This window comes from Haliotis asinina, chromosome 6 (genome assembly GCF_037392515.1).
Source record: "Haliotis asinina isolate JCU_RB_2024 chromosome 6, JCU_Hal_asi_v2, whole genome shotgun sequence".
NCBI lineage: Eukaryota > Metazoa > Mollusca > Gastropoda > Lepetellida > Haliotidae > Haliotis > Haliotis asinina.
Genome location: NC_090285.1, coordinates 23,278,749 through 23,298,723, shown reverse-complemented (window position 1 = coordinate 23,298,723; position 19,975 = coordinate 23,278,749). Strand labels below are relative to the sequence as shown.

The 19,975-nt window shown below is 37.9% G+C and overlaps 1 protein-coding gene across 1 annotated transcript in view; it reads left to right on the top strand.

The window, feature by feature from the left end:
* Window positions 1–19,975, top strand: part of LOC137286524 (inositol 1,4,5-triphosphate receptor associated 2-like) — a 177,054-nt gene that overhangs the window by 67,920 nt on the left and 89,159 nt on the right. The window contains exons 20-25 of the mRNA XM_067818439.1: window positions 4,493–4,591; window positions 7,353–7,463; window positions 10,624–10,708; window positions 11,773–12,643; window positions 13,125–13,268; window positions 13,725–13,791. Coding sequence (XP_067674540.1) covers window positions 4,493–4,591; window positions 7,353–7,463; window positions 10,624–10,708; window positions 11,773–12,643; window positions 13,125–13,268; window positions 13,725–13,791 — 1,377 coding nt within the window. The remainder of the gene's footprint in view (window positions 1–4,492; window positions 4,592–7,352; window positions 7,464–10,623; window positions 10,709–11,772; window positions 12,644–13,124; window positions 13,269–13,724; window positions 13,792–19,975) is intronic.

Genomic DNA, 19,975 nt, shown 5'->3' with positions numbered 1-19,975 from the left:
TTGAGGCCATTCATGTGTGGGAACTAGATCAAATTACATCTCCTCTGCCCACTGACATTTTAGGCTAGTCATTGATTTTTTTAACCCAAGACAAAATAAGTGAAGCTTAAAATTGATTTGAATTTAAGATATGTTTGTTTTGTCCTGCCAGGAGATTTCCATTGCTACAGTTAATCCCAGGGTGCAGATCCCCCAGGGTATGGAGCGGATAGTTTTTCTGGACACAGCCTTTTTTATGACCCTGAGGAAAAGAGCTTCTTAATTTGATACCTCATCCTAACCTGTCATTTTGAGATGATGAGAACAAAGCTGAAAGTTTCAATGTTTCTTTTGCATGAAATTGAACTATTATGAATGTTTTGTTTGGGATTTGACTCGGTTATTGTATTTCTGCCTGCAGTAATCATATCAGATGATTGGATTAAACCATTTGTAGGATGAGTGTTATTTTGTATTTTGTGATATAACTTGGGGGATTGTATGGCTAAAGCTTGTCAGGATAATAATGTAGGCTTTAACAGCAAAATGTCATGTTCATGCTTGGCCATATATCTTTCTTCATTATGAAGTATGTTCATGTGTTTCACCAAAATGTCTCATTATGGAAAAATATTTGTTCTTGGTTTACAGCTGTTTTTAAGACAAAATTCCTTGGCGGCACATTTTGGGCTATATTTTCCTTAAGCATTAAACATGAATATAAGTAGTATGAAGCCAGTCTCATCTCAGAAGCACAGTGAGAGACACTTATTTTACATACAGATCCTAATTTCTACATACTTAGGCCCTAAAATTATGTTATGGTTCTGATAACAGCATTCTCAAAATTACCTGTATACTGGTATACTTCAGTATGCTTCATGCAATACATACTACAATATGTTATTCAGTTATATATTATTATATAATATATAGTTATATAGTTATATAATATTATATTCAATATTATTTGATGAGGAAATATAACAAGTTTGGTTATCTTCTCTATTGTTTAAGATGCAGACTCTCCTTTACCACTGACATTTCCTATCCTTATTTGTGTGGCAAATGGCATACTTTACATACTATAACAAACACCTATTTACCCAACCTAAGTCTGTTCATACCCAGCAAATGGTACTAGTGATTCATTAATTACCTTATTTTGTTTCTAAATACACTGTGAGAAATTGTTGTGTGGTAAACAAGGTATGCCAAGAAACATTAAATATTTGACAAATGTCCAACAATAGCCATGGGGAAAATATCACTGACAATCAATCAATGTTATCAGGATTAACTAAGGATTAACTTCTGACAGAGGTCAAATGATCAGAGAAATAAAAACAGTTGTTGAAAATATTTATTTCAAGTCTTGTTTATTTGTATTAAAACAGTGTAATTCTGCCTTTGGCCAGTGATTTGGTTTGTAATTAGATTGATGGCATAGCCAGGTCTTGTGCTATTCCTTTCATTTCATTATACAATACAGTATGAGCGAGATGATGTAGTCGACAAGTCACCTCTTGTGTTGATGTAGCAGTTACCACCGATTACTTCATCTTCAGTGATTCCCTGGTTTACATAGATAAACCATTATTCAGTTACCCTTCAGTAATTAACTACCTGATGCAAGAGACTAATGGTAATCATTTCAGTAGGAAGTATACTCTCATTTGTAAACGTTTTGTATACGTAAGGTTGGACATTTCAGGTTATAGAACTGCTCTACAAGAGAGTCTCTAAGGTCCATGATTTATGGTTTAATCCTCTGGTATCCTGGTAGGCAGTACCCCTATTCAGGGCACAGTTCAGTCATTGTGTAGTCATTTATTTAGGCTTTGTCACACAGTATCATACTTTGCCCCCGAAAAGTTAGGGATATTGGGAATCATCAGGACATATTGTTTGATCCATATGCCATGGGCAATGGAAATGGTGTGATGCTATCCACTGTGGAGTAGGAGATCAAATCTGATGGGTTCTAATGGTTGTTGTGATGAGATGGTGGCGCACTGAAGAGAATGGGCTCAAATTCAAAAGTCGCATTTTGCTGTAACATCAGTAATAATCAGATAAAGCCACTTCTGTTGGCTTGAAATGCACAAATCATGCACAGCATGCTTCTGATAAGTCAGCAATGTCATCTTGACTCTTGTGGTTAAAGTCATCAGTGAAAACAGCAGTGAGGTCGTTGAGAGCGGTGAATGACTAAATTACTTCTGGCCACATATTTAGTGGATGTTCCTGTAGTGTCACCTCAGTACAAAATATCCTTGACCTTGCAGGGACAGCATATCACAAACGCTTAGTGACTATGAAGCTGGAGGGTTTCATATGGTTCACTCTTACGAGACTGTTGTCCTTGACTAACAACTAGTCTCTGAAATGAACATATTTTAGTGAAAAAAGTTCATAGTTAAACAAAAAAAAATATACTAAAATGGAGCCCTGAGGCTTTCTTCATTTTCAGAAGCTAAGGAAATCTAGACTTGCCACATTTTCTAGACTTGCATGGGCTTTCTTGGATATATTTGCTTCAGGGTCTGTGTGACAGACTCCTGTTGTCCTTGTCTTATTTTCGAACCTCATAATGATACATGAGAATGTCCTATGAAAAGTTTATAACTGTCTAAAAGTTGCCATGTGCTATTTTTAGAAAACCGAATACTGTAAGAAGTCACTCTTTTCATCACTTCTTACTGATATAATATTCTGTTTTATGTTAAGACTTTTTTTATTGTTACTGCATGTCAGAAAACATCACAATTTAAACCCAGTGTCAGTTGTTTTCTGCACCATATCACTGTTTTTTGTGCTCAAGCCATGAAAGGCTGCTTCACACTATATCTTTGGTTGTGTGAAGTAGACTGTCTCAACTGGATTGATCAAAACAATGAAGTAATCAAATACAACAGTTCTGGGATCAGAAAGCTGATTCAGCATGTATTACTTGTAATCAAGCTGACAGTGCATTAATTTTTTTATGAGCTTGCCATGGTTTCCTAAAGACATGGCCGTGTCTAGTGTGGTGTCCATCTGGGAAAGACACATCTGAAAAATACCTATTGCAGCTAAAGCCATATTTCAAGTGCAAACCTTGTTGCTACAAAAGCTACAATGAGTAATCATTATGGTATTTTTTCAAGTAAGCGTCACCCACTGACCACAGTGGATTAAAATTGTTTAGTGACTTGTCCTTTGATAGTTTCGTTGACATATGATGGGCGACTTCTTTATTCACATTGAAGTTTTTAGTTAACATGTTTTTATGTATAGCTTGTTCTTGAATCTTGCAGTCTGTGCTTTTATTGTAGATTTTACTATTTTAATTCCTATGTAAAGAATCTGTTTTGAAATAAAATGAAAATGGAAAATGACAATTTTAGCTGTTTCACTTAAGAAAGTTTTATTTGTATTTTTTGTCTTAGTGTCTTCATGGTTTGTATGATTTGTATAATTGCATTAGCAGTGATGTTGGACAAGAATTTGACATAAAATTTATTGTGACATTTCAACTTCAAATCAAAATGTCATTACAGCAACACAGCAAAAATACACACTTATGAAACGGAAAGAGTTGTTAGGTATCACCTATGTGACTTTTTATAAGTATCGTCGTGCATTAAATGGTTATTCTTCTAAAAGAAGATTATTAGTTTTAATTTATAGCATTGAGTTTCCTCAATGCCAGGGTTTCTCTTTTCTCTTTAACAACATGCATAGACAATTAAAATGTTTCTGCATTGTCAGTCCAAAACTGTGGATCAGACAAACCAAACGTGAGCAATTCCATTCCTTTTGAACACATTGCCTCACAGTCAGCCCCTTCCATCTGATCCATTTCTGTTAGACCAAAGAGAAGACCATGGTTCGATTCCCCACATGAGTACAACATGTGAAACCCATTTGTGGTGTCCCCCATGATGATATTGCTGGAATGTTGCTGAAAGCAGCATAAAACTATATTCACTCACTTATGGCAAGTATTAGTTGCAATGACCACAAAGGAACAAAAAAAAGTACCAGACATTTTACAAGACAAGATACTGATAACTGTCTCATAGTTAAGACCATTCTTCAAGCATATAATATTATGCTTGAGCGTAGTGCTACACTTCTTTAACTGGCTTGGTATGTTGCATTTATGCTCACAGTGGTATGCTAATCAGTCCTTTGTCTGCTTGGGATATTAGGGCTTGAAATCTTTCTATACTCATCTATAGGTTATTCCTTTTTGTTTAAGTTGAATGTATCATATGTAAATGATTATAGAGACCTTCATGTTCTAACTTCTTCTTTCCTTTTAACAAGGCACTTTCGCCATCAGTATGTAGACAGTAAAGCACATTCTTCATTGACTTCCAAGATGTAATCATAGGAAAAAGGTGCAATACCACTTAAATCAACACCCTAACCAGCATTGTTCTTATTAAACTTTCATGGAGTTCTTGTGCTGTCAGTTTTCTTTGCCAAAGAAATGGTGAATGTATTTTGTTGGGGTGTGTTTCAGGAAACTCTAGCTGGCACCAAGCTGGCCCGGCAGCTGGACCTGCGAGACATATGGAGGCTGGTTCAGAAGGATGTGGAAACCGAATTTATGGACGATCAGGTAGGGACAACAGAGTACAGCGCTGAACGCTATTGCCAAGTCTGGACAGGATCAATGAACATTGCAAATGTACAGGCTTTCTCACTGTTGCCTGTTTCGCATTTTGGCTAAGTCTCTAAAGCATCACATCCAGTTTCTGTGCATCTGAACCCAATCTGCTGGTGCAGTTGCTGCCAACTGATTACCAGGCCAGGTAGCTACCCACATCATGTGGTTCATATCAGGTATCAATGTGTTTCTTGGTATGCTTGCTGCATGTGTTCATGGATTCAATTTGGGCAGACATAAAGTGAACAACATCCCTGTTACCTCTGGGTATGATGCAGTTCTGGAGATGTTTCCAGGTATTTGAGTGGGGCAGTTTGAGTGATTAATTTGATTGCTGCGATCACTCAGACATGGATTCCTTTCCATGTAGGGGTACAATTTCCAAAGCCTGTTACTGGTTATTCCTGGAATTTACGATGCTAGAATATTACTTTAAGTTGCAGAAGACTATATACTCATGACCATAATGAATGGATGCAAAAAGTCGCTATGATGACATATTGTTCTGTTGAAAGTCATCAGAGGTATCTTCCATGACTTGGATGGTAAGTGAACAAGTCAACAGTTGAAAACTATGTTGAGATCATTTTTTATTATGGTGATGCCATCAGTGTTGAAAATATGAATGTCTGTTATTGCCTTGTAAAGTGCTGAAAGGACTAGTGATATTCCCTTGTAAACTATTACTTTAACCAGAAAGTGGATGAAAACCTAGTTCCAGAACATCTCTTCAGGCAAACAAACATTAGAATCTTCTGTCCCTATGGTGCCTTATAAACCACTGGCATAAACCTTAGTGTAAGAGCATGTCTTTTGTCTATTATGTATACCTCATGTAAAGCCCTAAATAGGTGCTGGGTGTTACATAGGGTTTTGACAGATAATTCATGCTCACAAATTGTGAGCAACCTTGTTGTTTACAGATCTTCACCTCTTCTCTTGTATAACAGGATGATCAGCCTTAATTACTACTCTGTAAACTGATTGTCTCATCCTCCCATTTTCAGAAGCAGTGTTAGGCACTTAATTAAACTTGTCACAATGTCATTTATTTGCTTAGGGAACTTCAAGCTGTCAGTGGAACCCAACAATTCAATTTAGATCTTTTCATTGAAGAAATTTCCAATTTCAGAATCTCCCCTGTTAGATTTTAACAGCGACATGTTGCTTAGCTAAATTTTTCCAACCCATCTTAAGTGCTGTGTTCTTATGGACAGTAATGATACTCAACATTATTTATCCTTCTTCATGGATTTCTGACTTGTTCTTTGCCTGATGCTTGTTTTAACATGCAAAAGGGAATGACCATTTGAGCACTTGCTTTGTCTTTGGATAAATTAGATCTTTCTCCTTGAAGATTAGATAATGCAAAATGAAAAAGGAAGATTTGAAAAATCTTATGATCCCAAGGATTTATTCAACCTTGCAGAAATTCTGGTAACACGTTTTGAAAAAAAATAAAAGATGTAATCATATTAACTGTCAGAGAAGATTAATTAATGTTACTTTTCAAGACATTTAGATTCTATTAAAATTGGACTTTTTGGCATTTTAACCACATGTATTGATCTCAACTTATTTTCAGCTTGATAATTCCCTGTGCTGGTATTTGTCTGGTTGAATGGACTTCAGTGTCTTCTCAGGAGTGGTTATTACCAGACATCAATCTTGGGTGCCAGGAATGAATTAGACTGTATGACTTTTGTTTGTCTCAGGATAACTTTTAGCCTAGCCCTGATCAGCAGTCTGACCCATGATATATTCCAGGTGTTGTCTGTGATCATGTCCTAGCTATTGTTGCATTTCATACCAGCTCTCACAGCATTGCTGTTTTCTTCTCAAGAGACCAGTTCAAAGAATATGGTCAGAGATGAATTGATGATTTGTGTCTGCTAGGCTACAGAAGGACTTAGGTGTGAAATTATTACATATTTACTGATGAGGACCTACCCCCCGGAGGCTGGTCTGGTCTGTCAGACTTGCATTTAGGTGGAATGCAAAATTTTCAAATGGATGCTGATGCATAGAACATTTTATCCATGGAGAATATGTAAGGTGTCTGTCATATTTTGACTGGTGTCGAGGAGCATGTCAGGCAGATGCTAATAGCTTTGATTTTCAGGTTGATGGAAATAGCACACAATGTCTCCTATTTCATTTCTGATAGTTAGGTTCATGTGTGCGTGCGTGAGTGAGTGTGTGCCTGCATGCGTGCGTGTGTGTGTAATAATCTGTGGTATTGTCATTGTGTTAATTTTATGTATGGCAATATGTTTATGTTTTTGCTTTTTGTTCTGAATGCTGCATAAATCTTTTCCCAAGTGTCCTACTCCAAAATCAGTCATTGAGCTGTGGTCACCATGCGTTAATTTTACAGTTTGGAGTCACTTGTTTTCAGAACAGATACATTGGAAACAACAGAAGACATATTGAAGGTTTAACTCTCCAGGCAGGTTACTGTATTGATGCATTTGGGAAAAACCTATGACATATATTTCTTGATGATTCTTCTGCATGTGAAAGTTGAAGGTTCTGTTTCTGAAATACTGAAACCATTCAAGATTTAGTGATCCCTAAGTAAGCTTGCTTATGTCTCTACTATGATTAGTTTGAGGTGTAAAACGAGGGAATCAGCCTTGTGCAGTTACAGCATTAGGGGCTTTGTGTCTGATAACTATGTAAAAGGTCATCATAACTGTTTTTTTTCACCCAGAAGGATAGCCCACTGTCCAGTTCCACAGACCTGTTGAAGGAGCAGATCTCCAAAGAGATTGAGACCCTGAAAGACAAGCTGGTGAAACGCCAAGTGGCTCTGGGAGCTTTGGTTAGTATATCTCAAACCCATTGTCAGTTGTTACATAATTATATACATGGAACAGAAAGACACAAAGTATCATCTTTAAAGAACCTGTTCCAGTAACAACCCATGTATGTTATCAAGACTAAATACAACTAATCATGCGCTGAAATAAGACACACACCAAGATTTGCCTTCTGTCTGTTCTTTTATTTCTTTTGTTTGTTTGTAATGTACTCAGAAACTAGAAACTTGGTTTAAACCAGTGAAAACAGACGTGAGTAGGTACACTGCTATTCTGAAATGTCCTTTTGAACTTAAAATGTGCCGTTTTGCATGATAAGTTGAATATGTTTTGTTATGTATAATAATCTATTAATCATGTGAATTGTAACCTCAGTTTGGAATCAATTCATAAGTCCCAATCAATATTCTCTTCGAGGAAAATGGTTGATGATTGATCATTGACTGTAGTCTTTACTGTGCATGCTGTTTTTCTCTAGGACTGATATGGATTATTGTGACAAACAATATTTTGAAGAGCATGCCTCACTAGCTAACACTGAAACATAAATGCATTTCCATCACTGTGATGTAATTTTAAGAAAGACATGCAGGAAAGAATATTTTTTAAGTCTCACACCATTATTTGATGGATGAATGAGGTCTATGGACAAGGACTGATTGTGCTGCGACCATTTTTTTCATCAGTGTACAGTGACATATTAAGTCTTCTGTTTAAGAAGATGTGACAAGTCTGTGCCAAAGTCTTCTACAAACCCAAAGCCTCTTGACATCATTTTCAGTCCGCCTTGGTGTTAATGTATGGACTTTCGTTTACAAAACTGATAACATCAAAATACATTTTACCCTACACTAGCTTCAGACAAGTGTCCAAATCTCCCTGTCAGAATCCTTATCAGCACTGTGGTCTGACACCAGTGATCTCCTTGTCTCCAATATGTAAGCCAATATGAAGATAGTTCAGGACTAGCAAGGTTTCACTGTGTATCAACAAGACAGCTTACTGTTGTATCTGAGCCCTGGCTGGGTCAGTGGATAGCCACTCTCTTTCTGCACCTATAATCATATTTATCATCAGATCTCACACCCATTTTGTGTTTGAAAAGCAATACAAGCAATTATACAGTAATTGTTGGTGGGCTTATCTTAAAGATGGGTGTACACTTGTGGGATGAAGGAAATTGGTGGTCACAGTACTGATCGTATGGGTGATGGCACATGTCAAGGCGGTGCTTTGCCCAATTCTCTTTAACAGACATTTTGCTGGCCAGTCACCATGTCTTTTACACATAGTGCAGCTGGGACTCAACACATGTCACCTGATTACTGGAGGTTGTTTATGACCTTACGAACATTTGGTGGATAACTTGAATTAGTTTAATTGTCTGTTTTTTAGCTGTCTGTAGTCAAGTTACAACTGATCACCATTGCTCTTTTGAGAAACTATGATCACAACAATCAGTAATTGTGTCTCTTTGATTAATTTATTGAAGTGAAATCTCTGTTAATGCAGAGTTTTCTTTGAGTGTGTAAGTTTATATTATCTGTTGTAATTTTATAGTAAGTATTTAATGCAATTTGTAAACAAGACAGGTTTTATGTCAGTTAATTTACTGGCATTGAGCATCAATGTGTGACTTATAGGTCATTTTGAATCCTTATTATTAAGATAACCAAAAAAAACAATACCCTTTGTCACCAATACAACACAAAACTTTTGCATGTTCCCTGTTCATGCAAGAGGAAGGTCAATTGTTTGATCCCCTTGCCATCCAAAAAGATGTTGTACTTGATGTCCTGTCTTTTGATCAGCTTTAAGGGTACAAAACAGCTACCAGTTGGATCAGAATGAAAATATTGTGTTTGAATCAGGTATCCATGTTAAAGTGTCATTTGTTATCTCACCAGGCTTGCATTATCAAACTGTGTCTTGTACAAGGTACATGCAACCACACACTCACACACGTCCTTGTACATTACTATATAAATGCTAAAATGATGCACTTCACCTCAATGCATTCCACCTCACATCACATTGCTGCACAACATCCAATCTCACCTCAATTTGCCTCATTCCATCCAATCTCACCTCTCATTGCCTCACACCATCCAATCTTACCTCTCATTGCCTCTCCCCATCCAATCTCATCTCTCATTGCCTCACCCCATCCAATCTCATCTGTCAATGCCTCACCCCATCCAGTTTCACCTCTTATTGCCTCACCTCATCCAGTCTCACCTCTCATTGCCTCACCCCATCAGTCTCCCCTCATTGCCTCGCACCATCCAATCTTTCCTCTCATTGCCTCACACCATGCAGTCTTACCTCTCATTGCCTCACCCCATCCAATCTTTCCTCTCATTGCCTCACCCCATCCAATCTCACCTCTCAATGCCTCACCCCATCCAGTCTCACCTCTCATTGCCTCATCCCATCCAGTCTCATCTGTCAATGCCTCACCCCATCCAGTCTCACCTCTTATTGCCTCACCCCATCCAGTCTCACCTCTCATTGCATCACCCCATCCAGTCTCACCTATCATTGCCTCACCCCATCTAGTCTCACCTCTTAATGCCTCACCTCATCCAATTTCATCTCTCATTGCTGCACCCTGTCCAATCTCATCTCTCAGTGCCTCACCCACATCCAGTCTCACCTCTCATTGCCTCACCCCATCAATCTCATTGCCTCACCCCATCCAGTCTCATCTCTTATTGCCTGACCCCATCCAGTCTCATCTTTCATTACCTCACTCCATCCAGTCTCATCTTTCATTGCCTCACCCAGTCCAGTCTCACCTCACATCACTTCAACCCACCCAATCCCCTCACCTCACCTCAAGTGAGCGTAATTAGTCTTCAACAACTCCTCCTTAAGAGGCATCTATTAGGATTGGAGAGTCAAATTTGCTGATTGGTTGTTGCATTACATGTTATCCCATATCCATGGGTCGATGCTCATAATGTCAGTCACTGGATTGTTACGTCCAAACTTGTTTATACATCACCATCATGAGGCTAGAATATTGTTGAGTGTGGCACTAAATACTGGAGAGACCAAATCTGTCAACACCAAGCCAATGCTCCTGTAATTGTTAGCACCCAAAGCAGTAGGGTAGCTGAAAGGTACAGCAATGTTTCATCAGAGTTTTTGTTGTTGCAGAAGGGCAAGCCCATGAAGCTGAAGCTGGACTCATCTGGCAACTACTGCGAACACATGGACACCTCTCCAAGCTCCCCACTTGTTGGTAGGAGGACTGTCAAATATATTGATCTGGCAGCACACTGCTTAGTATCACTGCTAGTAAATGTCAGAATGATTTTTCCATGAGGTCCATTCAGCATTAAGGATGGTTGGAACATTTTGGATGGTTACTGATTAGTGTGTCCTATATTTTTCTGAAATGGTAGGCAATAAATTATTTGGTTGTTTAACTGAAAATCCAATTTCTGTAGAGGCAACAGAATTATGTTGTATTTTAATGTACACTCTGTGTCACACACAACCTAAAGGGTGCTAACAGAGATGTATTAGATCATAATTATTTTGATTTATTTGTATTGAACAAAGGAAGTAATAATTGCATATCTCTCATATGTGTGTGTGTGTGTGTGTGTGTGTATAATTCGGGAGATCATAAAGATGGACTTTTAACTTTCTGTCTGGCAGGGGAAATGATTTTACTATGTGAGTTGTAATAAATTACTATAATGGGAATTACGGGGAAGAAGCACTTGACAGTGATCACTGCTCAGACGCTGATCATGTGGTATGTTAGGCTGACCCAAGCTAGCATAGGTTCCCAGAACTCAATGGCTAGTCGTATGTGAAAGCTACATTCAGTGGAGTGATTTCTATTATGTTGATTGTTTGATTGCATGGACATTGCTCATGTCTGCCTGGACCTTGGTATTCCTTGACTGTTGTTGCTGACTGTAGTAAAACAAGAAAACACTAACATTGATACATTGCAATGGCATTGTATCGTGATGTAGGTATACCCGTAATCAGTGTTCAAAATAAACTCATTCACCAGTGGCAGGTAAAAAGACCTCTGTTAATTTTGTATTATTCCTTGTGGCCTCCAGGAAATTTACATGTCAAGGTATTTGTCACAGAGCTGCATAGTCTTTATATGACAGCCTGAAAAGTCATCAGGGTCTGAAGTTCCTAGGTATAATGTGTGAAGCTCAAGGACAATATTCTAGTATTAAAAGGCATTGCAGATATTTTGGGTATGTTGAAATAGGGTGTGTATTGCCTGAGATTCCAATGTATCGAGAGGAATTCATTGTTCTCTTTATGTAATAGATGCACTGACCATTGATTTCTTCAATGGCAACTACCCAACCACCAGACCCAACAAGCGTGCAAGCACACTCTCAGCCCTGAACCAGTACTCCTCCCTAGACAGAGACAGCTGTGCCGTGTGCCAGAAGAACAGCAATGCTCCATCACACCACACCCTTTCCTGCCCTTCTCTCCATCAGCGCCACTGCTACCATGACCCCGAGAGTCACAACAACTTCTACACCAATCTCAACACCTCCAGCAGCTCTAGCACCAGCGGTGTAGATGTCAGTCCAAGATGTTCCCGAAGTGTGGATGGACAGAACAGAAGGAGAGACTTCATTCGGAGTTCTATCAGATATGGCAGTGGCAGTCAGACGTCTGCTGAGAGCAACGCAAACTCTGACTCCTCCTACCACAGGCAGCATAAATATTCTCGCAGTGTAGGAGACAGAATGCATAAGAAAGAAAATGTCCATGTCAGAGTTCAAAGTCCAGCAGGATTCCGAAGGCCCAGTTTCACAAATGCCATTGAAAATAGGAAAGACACAAATGACAACAATGTGTCCCAGTTTACCCGAAGTCGGAGCTTGAGTTTCCAAGCCGCCATTGAACGTGGACGAAGGAGCCCAGTTGATGAAGTGGACCTTCTTTCAACCAGTCCAGATTCCACTCCAGACAGACCAGAGTACCCTCAATATGTCCAGCAGGACATGGCTGCAGCCTCCTCAAGGAATGATGGCAAATCTGTCAGTTTCCACCTCTCCACAGAGGAGTACTTTGACAGTTGCAGTGAGCTCCCTGCCCATGACCCAGATCCAAGGTACCATGAGAGAACTGACACAACTCAGACCACAGCACATGATGTGGCATTCTCAGCACAAATTGCAAGGTAAAACATTGCATAGCTGAGGTTTGGGGGACAATAAGCAAGTTGCCTGAGGTGTAAAGGCTGATTTAAAAACTGCCATTGTCCCGTCATCTATAAAATATGTATAGTGTACCTACTTTTTTTAGGACAGTAGGGTAGCCTAGTGGTTAAAGCATTTGCTTGTTATGCCAAACATGTGGTTTTGATTCACCACGTGGGTAAAATGTGTGACACCCATTTCTGGTGTCCCAAGCCGTGATGGTGCTGAAATATCGCTAAAAGTGGTATTAATCATACACACTCATTGGTTTACCAAATTTCTTTCCTTTTAAGTTGCTGCACAAAAATTTGTTATAAACACTTACCAAAAACCCATTCAGTCAGATTAAATGCCATCCACTTCAGATCTTTAAAGGAAAAAGTGTCTTGAGTGCAATGTACTTCTGAGATAATATTATGTGAAACATATTATAATTTTTGTTCTGCATTTTTGTTTTGTCAGGCAAAGTTCTGTTCAGCCGGCAAGGAAGTTGTCGACACTGATAGAGGAGGAGTCAGATCCCTCTGAGGCTCTGAGTGATAAGTTGGGCACACCCAAACTGATCAAACGCATAGTAGATGAGTATGCCACACCCACCAAGAACAGGTGAGTCATGCACAGTGGTTAACCTAGGGTCTGCCTGTTGTGTCTTGAGAGAGCATTTGTTTGTTGGCAAGACTGTATTCAGCCATAAGATCATGGCCAGTAAATAATCAGCTCTGTGGTTGATGTTATGAATGATTATCCATAGTGAACTCACTGATGCTGGCCACCCTGACCCATTTCATCAACTCTTTTGACCATCGTGGATTACTTACTCTCAAGGTTATTGTAAATTGTAACTACATTGCTCTATAAATGTCTTCAGTTATTTTACTAAAACTTGACAGCTGTTATGTTTTTGTAAGAAATATATGAAGACAAACATGTTACATGTAAAAACTGTTTAAATGTCTTTTTGATGTCAGTACACATATACATAATACAGTCCAGACTATCATCAACCAAGCTCACACCTTCTGTGATGGATAAAATACGTACAACTTTAATTTCATGTTACAGGTTTTGTGCCCAGATGTCTGAATCAGATAACTTTGACTCCTTTGATCACACCAGAGAGAATGAGAAGGTAAACTTGAATTCTGATGTTTTTTAGTTCATTTCTAACTCACCAGCACCAATGGTTCAGGTACATTTATGGCATTAAGCTGTGCACATTATACGTCCATTCACATTTCTGTCATCATTTCTATCTTCTTCTCAAATCTTGTTTCAAGGAAGGACTAACGTTTAATGATGCACCAAACTCGACACCAGATATGCTCATAGCATTAACAATGAACAGCACAGCACATTATTACGTATGATAACCCAAGCTCCCTGGTTGTAGTCACACAATAATCCCACCATCACTTGATATGGTAGTACAATAGTACCTCCAGATGTCTGTGTTTATTATATGATCTGGGATAACAACACGCAACGATGAACCAGTTTTCAGCATTCCCCACTCTGCAGCTAATGCTGATGAGTTGTCGCCATGCCCTGTTTGTCTGAATCTGAAGCACCATCAGCAGACTGTCATACTTCTCTATATTCTTCAGTCAGAGTGTTCACCAACATAATCTCCCTAGACACTTAAGAAATTGTCATGAGAGGGTGCCTAGAAAAATCACACATACAGAGTTCAGTTTGTTTTGAGGTGAAGTGGGATTGAACAAACCTAGTTCAAATATCGATGATGTTGAAAGCGATTGGATAATAACATACCACTTTTACAATCTCTGTTTTCTGTAAAAACTTTATATATAGCACAATAATGTGGGCAGCAATGTTTCGACTGAGAAAGGTGGCAGTGACTTACAGATTGGTCCTGGTGTAGCTCAGAAGGGATATACATAAATGGCCAATGCATGAATTGAAAATTTTTTTAAAATCCATTGAAATGGATTATGACAAGCAAGTCTCAATTTTTTAACCTTTCATTTGTTATATTTTGTTAACATCACAAAAAAACAGTGAAAAATATGTAGAAATCTTACTCCTCAGAAAGCACAAGGGTTGGAAACTGAAACTGCGGTGATGCGTATAGCAATACAACAGGTACAGCATGCTGTTAAAGCCACAATGTCACAACACATTTCTCTCATAATACATAACACATTTCTCTCAACAATACTATCAGCCCTCAGGGAAGCTACCATATAATTTATTGCTAACAATATTACATATTTAAAGTTCAAATGATTTTAATGCAATATTGCATTATACCTCCCAAATATTATTTCAACTGAACCCCATAGAGTTATGTCCCTTGTAATGCTCTTTTAAAATATGATGTAATGTATCATGTGATGGAGACCAGTTCGTCACACACTGACAACTCCACATTCAACAGATTTCGAGTCCTTGTTTACATTCCATAAATGGCAAGTGTTATTTGTTTGGAAGCTGTTTGCTTTCAGTTATCGATTTCAGGCAAACTGTTAGAGATAAGGACATTTATTTATTGCATCAGTATTGGCATATTTTTGTGACATTGTGTCTTTAAGAAGAAATGAATGAATTCTTCTTGTGACTTGTGTGAGCACCATCATGGGAGACACAAGTTCCAGAGAGTTGATATATTGGTAGGAAGGGTTCAGCTACAATTAGATAAAGATGCATAAAGTGAGTTACAGCTTTTGCAGTTATGGTTCAGAATGTCAAAGTGATCTAGATAAACTTGATACATGAGAGAGTAATATATTGTTTCAATGTTTTTGCCACTGTGTCAGTGATTCATAATGATCATGCTTGAAGTCATAAACAGTTAATATCGTCACATTTCATTACATTAATACCATTCTGTCTTCTCACATCAAATAAACCAAATGAGAGTGAAAGCCATCACAATTTCAAGCCTATATTACAGAATCAGATCCTCTGTTGATGAGGACATTGAATATTCAGTTCACTGAGTGTCTTGCACTGACTACCATCAGTGTGAGTAGTTTTTATCAAAAGATAGTGGCTTTTTTTCAATGCTTCCAGGTTGATCTGAGATTTTGTGATTTAATTATCTTAATCATCAATTTTCTTTGTACATGAAAACATGTCTGTCTCACACCAGGACAAGTCATGGACTTCCTATTCATCAGTAATAAATTTGACAGATAAAGAAATATCATTTTGAAAGGTCCTAACAATCAAAAGAAACTTGTCTCCAACCCTGCAAATTAGCTTCACATGAAGCTCAAAACTTTTTTGCTCATGTTTTTTTGTGTGTGAGTGTATGTTACACTGTTCCACACTGCAGTTATTCATTTTCATGGTCAGATATATAAAGAAATTCCTACCTACCTATTCAGATTCACATAAGTTGGCCTTATTGCTCAAACCACCTGTTATGTTATTGACCGGCCTCTAAGGGAGGTTATATGCCTCCACATAACAATAGTTTATTTCTTCTATTGAAACAGACAGCATTCAAAGTTTTAAATCTCATTGCCTAGGAAACCATTATTTTCAAATTTGGTAGCATTTAACTTTGTCCCAGAATTCTGAAACAGAAGCAAGTAGCAGTTATGTCCCTTTGGCCATGGGTGATAGTGCAGCTGCCTCGGTGCAGTTGATGGTTTATGTAGGAATAAAATGTCTTTCATGTCCTGATGTCAGTGTTACAAGAGATGATATGTTTACCTCTCTCCTGTTTGTGGTTATATCTCTGGAGAGCTGGAGGCATTAACAAAATGATAGCCACATGCATTACAACCCCAAACATCAGTATTATAGACTGTGTAGTTGCAGTTGCAGTTGCTGTATCAGAACATATGTGCCATTATATGGTTTCTCACTGTACCTCTTTTGTTACTCCTAAATGTGAACCATGTGAGTATATCACCCTACATCAATCCAGGAATTTTTAGACCTTCCAGGAGTTTCCTGCAACAAATTTATTGTGATATATTTATTTCAAATGATGAATGAACATTCTAAGATGCTTCGGTGAAAGATCAAAGGCGCCGACAATACTTTATCAGACGATAATGTGCACTTTTTGCATTGCGTCACAGTCTGTTGATGTCACTGCGCCATTCCAGTCTGCCCCCTCATAATCGAACGTTTTTGCATTACAATGTAACCGACGTCACGATGGATGTCAGATGCCATCGCCTCATACAGCCTCCCACAGTAAACTGCTTCATCACATCCCGTTTCATCCCGCTTGCATCACACAGCTAACATCACTGGTGGAAACATTACATTTATGTTTTCCGGATAATAAATTGTCTCATAGTTTGACTCAAAATTTTACTTTGAATGTACTGATCTAAAACTGTCGGTAGTAGAAATGAGACAGTTATATTGCTGTGTACGGTTTAAGAGAATCACAGATGTAATTAAAATGATCTAGAGAAGATATTTAACCCGAACATAAACCGTCACCAAACTGTTTATCATTTGTTTTTCTAGTAACATTTGTCTTAACGTAGGAGGCTGACACGTCAAAGGAACAACGCGTCAGTTAGCCCTGTGCAAAGGTTCTTAATTTAGGTCACAGACATTGTCGTTTGTTTTCTGCCATAGATTAATTGAAATTAGGCTTAGAAATGACTACATACGGCATCTTAGAAAAGAAATACAGTTCGTTCTACCACCATGTATAGTGCAATAAAGCACACTTTCACCCTGAAGTATTATATCGTTAAAGCACTCAGACTTCATAGTGGTAGAATGAACTGTATTTCTTAATTCAAACAATGGCCAGTCAGCTAAGAAATAGGTGAAAATTCTTTAGGATAATGTCCATATAGCAGAGATACTGAACGTCCTTGTCTCAGTGCTGGTCAGAATTTGGCTGTTGGCCATTTGCTACATCTACAAAAATGTACATGTCATTCTGTTGTAACTCAAACTTACGCTCTGAAACTAATACCAGTATAAGCTGTCAATCTGCAATATGAGGCTAGACAATTTGATATGGGACAGTGGATAGTAAGTCTTAAAGTTTTTCATTATTATGTAAAGTGAATGATGTTTTTTGCCCAACTGATGTAACTAGGTTAGACTTTTCAATTATTATTCATACATAAATGTAAATATGGACTTGTTCACAGGTTACCTGAAAATGATTGTTTTCAGGTCAGCTCTAACCATGGTGCTCTTAAAGGATCACTAAACTCAATTTTTGGGTACTCTTTTTATCACTGCATATGAAAGACTTTTGGTTAGTCATAAACGAAACACCATTTGTTTTTTAAAAAAACTTGTGGTTAATTAATACCAAACGCTTCAAAGTTGCTAAAAAGCCATCTGCTTCTCTCTCGCCCACAAACGAAACTGCAGACAGGTTATGTAACTCTGTCGCCAGAGCCATACAGTGATGTCATAGAAGGAACGATATGCAGTTAAAAGTATAGAAAATGTGTAGGAAGCCTGTCATTTTGCTGATTTCTCGACATCACCAAAGACATGCCCAATTGTTGTGTTGCCGTCAGTTGTTCCTTGGGGTCGGGTGATGGTGTCACTATGCACTGATTTCCACCAGACTCTGTAGTTTGTGCTGAAATTGGATGTTAGTGTGTGCGAAGTGAGCTTTTTGGAAGCCTGTGGTATATACTAAATCGGATGGTTCGCCCCCTACCATGCTTCCAGGATAGAAAATGGAGTTCAAGTTTCATCGAGTTTATAAAATAAAGACTGCTAACTACACATTGCTGACCAAAAGGATTTTGCATGGATATAACGCTTTTTCCCCGGAAACGAGGTTGTGGTCGAAGTGACAATATTATCGTAAGTAATATTATATTGACCCCTTATATTGACCGATTCCAAGAGAGAAATTGTTATGATATAACCAATGTCATGTAAAATCCTAATGTCCATCAATAAAATACATATTTTACTACCAGTAGAAAGTAATTTTGATTTTGTAAGTCGGTGAAAACAAACTTAAATAGCATTCATCCTCAGACAGGGCGCCGCCATTTTTGAAAATCGTGAAGTCATGGGCTAAAGTCCGTTAGAATTATTGAGATTATGATTTGTTCTCATCAAGTTAGAAAATCAAAACTACTTTTTACTGGTAGTTAAATATGCATTTGAATCATGGCCAAAAGGGTTTTGCATGACACAAATTTTAACATAAGGACTTCTTCCAAGGAAGCAAGGTGGGGGTCGAAGTGACATTTATATTGCAAGCAATATTATATTGACCTCCACCTCACTTCCAAGAGCGAAATTGTTATGTTATAAGCAGTGTCATGCAAAATCCTATTGTCCATCAATAAAATACATATTTTACTACCAGTAGAAAGTAATTGTCCTTTTGTAAGTCAGTGAAAACAAACTTAAATAGCATTCATCCCAAGACAGTTCGCCGCCATTTTTGAAAATCGTGAAGTCAAATCCATTTGAATTAATGAGATTATGTATGAAGTTAGAAAATCAAAACTACATAAGTATGTATTTGAATCATTACCAAAAGAAGTTTGCATGACACAACCTGTAACATAACCTAAGTGTGGTCAGGGTCGAAGTGAAAATACTGCGCGATAAATTTCTTCACTTGCTAAATTTACTTGGTTTGTAATGGTCACTCACCGGTATGTAGACACTTATCAATATACGTCTTTATACTTGGTCTCATGATCCTAATTATTTTATAACCATACTTGTATGCATTTTGAAACTTTGAAGAAGCGATCTGCGAATGTATAACAGGAATGTATTATATAGACATTTCATGGGGGCTTTGTCAGGTAATCTTAGTGGCGTTACCACTAATTATACCTGTTATAAATCAAGTGAATGATGACAAATAACATGTAGGTTTATACCACCTAACACAGATTACAACCTAGCGACAGCAAGTGATTTTGACAGAATCGTCTATGAAAACAAGGATTGTAACTCGAAAACTAGGCAAAGCAGGAGACAAAACTAAATGATAGTAGATTGTGAGAATATATGGCTTTCATTTCTCTCAACAGCCTTCACGATTTCAGGTTTGTACAAACCTGTAAACAAAATAGTTTAACCCCTGAAATGTAGATGAATACTGCAGAGACCCTCATTTCTATACCCACTATTACGTCACAGAGACGCACCGCTCTGATTGGTTGAAATTTCGTTTACGGCTGAGAATTGTGCACTGTTGACAAAAAGGTCGATTTAAGGTAATTAAAAATCGAAAGGAGCACTTTTAATGACAGGGTTTCATTTATAACGATGTTAGCAAGTGATTTTGCATTTGTAACCTATTAGAGTATATGTGACCTTTAACGAAGTAGGAAGTCAAGTGTAGCCATGAAAATGAAAAGTACATTTTA